The sequence below is a fragment of the Merops nubicus genome, unplaced genomic scaffold (genome assembly GCF_000691845.1).
Source record: "Merops nubicus isolate BGI_N331 unplaced genomic scaffold, ASM69184v1 scaffold23720, whole genome shotgun sequence".
In the NCBI taxonomy this organism is placed as follows: Eukaryota; Metazoa; Chordata; class Aves; order Coraciiformes; family Meropidae; genus Merops; species Merops nubicus.
The window spans coordinates 21,005-25,799 of NW_008585246.1; the positions used below are offsets into that span (position 1 = coordinate 21,005).

The 4,795-nt window shown below is 41.5% G+C and overlaps 1 protein-coding gene across 1 annotated transcript in view; it reads left to right on the forward strand.

Annotated features, from left to right (window-relative positions):
* The window catches only part of APBA1 (amyloid beta (A4) precursor protein-binding, family A, member 1), a 26,706-nt gene that overhangs the window by 14,545 nt on the left and 7,366 nt on the right, over window positions 1–4,795 (forward strand). Inside the window, exons 6-7 of the mRNA XM_008947055.1 lie at window positions 517–603; window positions 1,166–1,351. Coding sequence (XP_008945303.1) covers window positions 517–603; window positions 1,166–1,351 — 273 coding nt within the window. The remainder of the gene's footprint in view (window positions 1–516; window positions 604–1,165; window positions 1,352–4,795) is intronic.

Genomic DNA, 4,795 nt, shown 5'->3' on the forward strand with positions numbered 1-4,795 from the left:
GTCTGACTGTGAAGGTCTTCTTACCAGAACTGCATTATGAACTGGTGAAGCTGTACCCACCTGTGGTACTGTTTTTTGCATTGGTCTTGGAAGTCATTTTTAGCCCACATAGAAGTTCCCCAAGGCAAGAGATGCTGTTAGGCCTTTTTATGGCTTGTGTGAAAAACCTTCTTTAATGTTGGATTTGTAGTGTGGAGAATAATTTTGATTTTTGTTAAATCTTTATATGGTTTTGGTTTGTGTTGCAGTCAGGTATAATTTTACCGAATCACAAAAAAAGTGAAAAAAGTATAAGGGAAGCTTTATGGGGTTAATAATTTTTCAGATAATATCCAATTCACTTTCACATATATGTATAAAGTTTCCATACCTTTGTGTTTAGCTTCTGCAGTCTAATACTCTATCTTGCATTGCTGTTCTGGTGACTGTGTCTTAGTATGCCCCTGTTTGTGAGCTAACAGCATTAGTAAGGATGTTGCCTAGTGTGTTTGTTTGACTCTAACCATTTATTTGCAGGCTCCAGAAGGTGAATCTCAACCCACGACTGAAGTGGACCTCTTCATTTCTACACAGAGAATAAAAGTACTGAATGCGGACACACAGGTATAGACAAAATTGCTTTTGTTGGTATTGTGGTAATAGGTTACTGAAATAGTCTTTCACCTACCTTCCAAAATTTGTCCTTCAAAAAGTGCTGGCTTTTGTGTTTCCCTCCAGGATTTCCTAGTAAGAAACACATGCTCAAGAGCCATGTCATCCACACAGTTACTCTTGTGTGTCTGACTGTGGAAGTCATTAGAATTTGTGGGTTAGCTAACTGAAGTCAGCTCAGTTCTTACACTCCATGAGGCGTCAAGTATTGATTGTGCCCAGAGTAGTCCACAGTGTTTGACTGTGATAATTTGAAGTTCATAGTCCTTTGCCCAGCATATTCAGGTTAGATGCTGAGGCCTTTGTGTGCTTCAATTTGTAAAACTTGCTCTTCGCTTTACTTTTGGAAAGTGAAGCTCTTGTTTTCTACTGACATCTCCCTTGAAGCTTGACAGTTATTACAGAATTCACGTAACAAAGATCTTATATTGCCAGTGGTTTGTTTTCATAATAATGGGTGTGCAATAAGAACGTTGTTGAAATGGCTGCTCATGTTGTTTTTTGTGTCCCCCAGGAAACCATGATGGACCATCCACTGCGGACCATTTCTTACATCGCAGATATAGGCAACATAGTCGTTCTGATGGCTCGTAGGCGAATGCCACGGTCTAACTCCCAGGATAATGTGGAAGCATCTCACCCTTCCCAAGATGGAAAGAGGCAGTACAAAATGATTTGCCATGTCTTTGAGTCTGAGGATGTAAGGAGTTACTCTGTCTTGTAATTTTGTAGGGGTGGAAGTGTAAGCATGTTTTGATAGGCTTGAAGTCCATTGCAACTTGCTCTGTTCTTCAACTGCAACCACGTATTTCATCTAAGCAGAGGAACTTGCCTTCTGTTTGAATGTTTGGACCTCACATTTTACTTTAAAAATTGGTGTTTATATGGATGGTTTCTGTTTTTAAGCTCCTTCAATTACTTAATAAGAGGAGGGCACAGTTGCCACAGCTTACAAATACCAGCCCAAATTCTGCATGTAAGAGTAGTAGCTTATCAGGAATGCTTATTTTTCTAGGGAAATTCTAATCTCGAGTCTTGCATCAAGGTTCAATCATTTATCCATACGAGAGAACTTTTTTTTTTTTGAGGATGAGACTTGTGTTGGGGAGTAGTTGCTGACATCATGGCACCAAAAAGCTAGCGAATAAACCTGGTAATTCCAGCAATCCCTAAGTATGCTGAATAGAGACACAGCTGACTGTCTCAGTAAATTTCAACCTGTTGTGCAGGTTACCAAGTTTCCTTTTACAGGACTTGTTAACCTGCCTTCACAGTCAATGTACATAACTTGCTGCTTTTTTTCTCTTTATAAAGCTCAGTAACTGAAAGGTAAAACTTACTAGACTGAAGTGGCTAAATATGTAATTGTAAGGGTCATAATCAAGTTAGCCCCAGTAATGTGGGAAAATAAAACCAACTCTGTTCTATGCCCTCCAAATAGCAGAGTATTACTTAAGAGAAGTATGGTAAAAATATGGGTTTCTTGTAAAGTACTGTTATGTCTTCCACTCTAAAGTGCATCAGCAAGAACTTTGAGGTGGGAAGGTTTTCCTAATTAAGCAGCTGATTTTATATAGTGATGAATCTGTTCTGGATGTTCCATGTCTGGATAAATTATCTGGTTGAAGAGGAATGTATATATGTGACCCACTGCTGATGTTAAAAAGTAAGGACAAGAGCACTGATAGAAGTAATCCCCTACTAAAATTTTGACTGCATAAAAAAATTGCAGATATTTTTTCTCCAAAATAACATGTAAGCCAGTTTTGCAGAACCTCTCAAGAATCTGGTGTGAAAACAGAAAGAGCAGCCAATGGTTTTTGGCTTAATATCACTTGATATGTTGAGGCTGCTGTTCCTGTATTTCTAGTCACAAGTTTGGACACTGCTAGCTCTCTTACTGGCCAGTTGAAAAGCAAAAACCAAACTGTCAGATGCCAGAGGCTGGGACTTATTTTCCTTCAGCATGACATGATCTGACTGTGGTCCAGACTTCCTGGATCTGTTTCCCTGGCTGATATTAATACTTTGGCTGGCTGGAAGCTCTGCTTCCTTTTGGGGATCGCTGACATTACTTCCTGTGGTTTGTTTGAATCAGTCCATATTTCTGTCAGGTGTGATCCTCCCTATGCCTCTAGACACCAGCCTGGAAAGTACATGCCTCTAGATCCAAAAAAAAGCATTGGTCAGTGATGTGAAAATGTGCTGAGAAATTGCAGGAGATATATCAGCTCTTCTTACTCATGGTACAGTTCACAAACAGCTTGCAAAATTTATCACAAATACCCAAATGAGTAAGAAAGGGGTCGAATGGAAATAACGTAGCACCTAGCAAGGAGGTGGCACCTTCAAAGATCTTGTACCTTCAGTGGATTAGTACAACCTGTTTATATGATAAAACTCATGTATATATCATTGCAAGCTTTTCTGGTGGGATGGCTGGGTATTTAGAAGAATTTACCCAGTAACTGCCACGGAAGCTGTAAGCCCTCAAATGACTATTGGCCAGAATGTGGCTTTGCTTGGAAGAGTCCTTATCCAGGGAGGACAGCATCAGATTTTCAACTGATTTAGAGCTGGATCTTCAGATGAGCAGAACCTTAGTGATGTGTCCAAATGCGGGGTGTCTAAATGGGATTTGACCTCTTCCTGGAGAGAAGATACCTATGTATGAATGTAAAGTCTCTGTTGATCTTCTCACTTAGGTTGCTGAGCTATGGAGGTGATGTTTTCCCATTTTCTTGCTGTCTTGTTGTGCTGTCAAAACTGGATTGATCTAAGGATTGGTAAAACACTGCTGATCTAGATATTGGCCTGTTTAGTACCTGCAATCATGCTATTGTCATCAGCAGGTTTAGCATTGTTTTGAGTTACTTGAAGATACAATCAACTTTTTATTTCCAGGTTGGGAAACTAAACTTTATTATGTACCAAACTGGGCTTTAAATACAGCTGTTAGGCTGTATAAAAATACACCTCAGCAGTATTCATACATCACCAGCACTCCCCCAGGCCTACCTTGTCGGTTGTGGAGCAACCCTCGTCTGTTCCTTCCCTTCACCATAGCCAGCACTGTGCTCTGAGGGACTGTTTTGTATACTGCACATACTGCTCCAGGTGGGCACAGCAGTGCCTCAGGCTGTGCTGGTTTCCTCTCCTGCCTGTTATCTGTCTCATACTAACTGAGATCACTGCCTCAAAAGGAGACATGCCTCTGTTCTGCTGGTTTTGGCCGCGTCCCTCCCCTGGCATGACACAGAGCTCTCCCCGTGTCTGCCTGGTGCCCAGCGTCTCTCTCACTGCTGCTGGTGCAGAACAGCTCAGGGTGGGAGCAGTGCAGTGTGGCGAGTGGCGCGTTTGGTGGCTGTGGGTGCAGAGAAGGCTAGTGGGAGCTGCAAGGGCAAGAGGGTGAACACAAAAGACAGGCTGAGAAGGAAAGGATTAGGGCACTGGCACAGTCGTAGGAGTTGGAGGGACAGAAACAAGAAATGTAGGGGAGGGAGGCTGAAGGAGGTAGCAGGGTGGAGAAGTAGATGTGTGTGACCATTTCCAGTCTCTTCAAGGCCTGGATCTACTCACTAGGTGCTGTCTGTTTCCTGTTCAGCTGAGACTGAAGTAGGAGTAGCAAATGTGGATATGATGGTTTTAAAGGAGGTTGAGAAAAGAAGGAAATACCCTCTTAAATGTGGTTGTGCATTTTCTAGTAGACATTTTCATTTTCACTGCTGGCTTGTCAGGGAATGGCATTGCCTCTGCTAGAAGTGAGAGCCGTCTGGGAGCTGGACGTGTGGGAAGAATTGGGGGTGTGATCTACAGTCACTGCAGTGGGCATACCTTTACATTTATATTAGCAATTCTTACCTGTGAAAGGATGGCTCTATTTATGTTTCTCACCTATAATTGCTTACCACACTGGATTTATGGTATTAATGTCAACAATTCAATGTGTTGACATTTTGTGGGTCTTCTAATTTAATTTTTAATGCACAAGTATTTTTTAAACTGGATTGCAGTGACTTGTAGGGTCATCAATTTGAAACTTAAAAACTTAAAACTCCATTTTACAGTGTGATTGTAACAGACAAAGCACAAGACCATCAGAATGTTTCACAATTTATTTTTTCCCCCCCCCCCCCCTCTACAC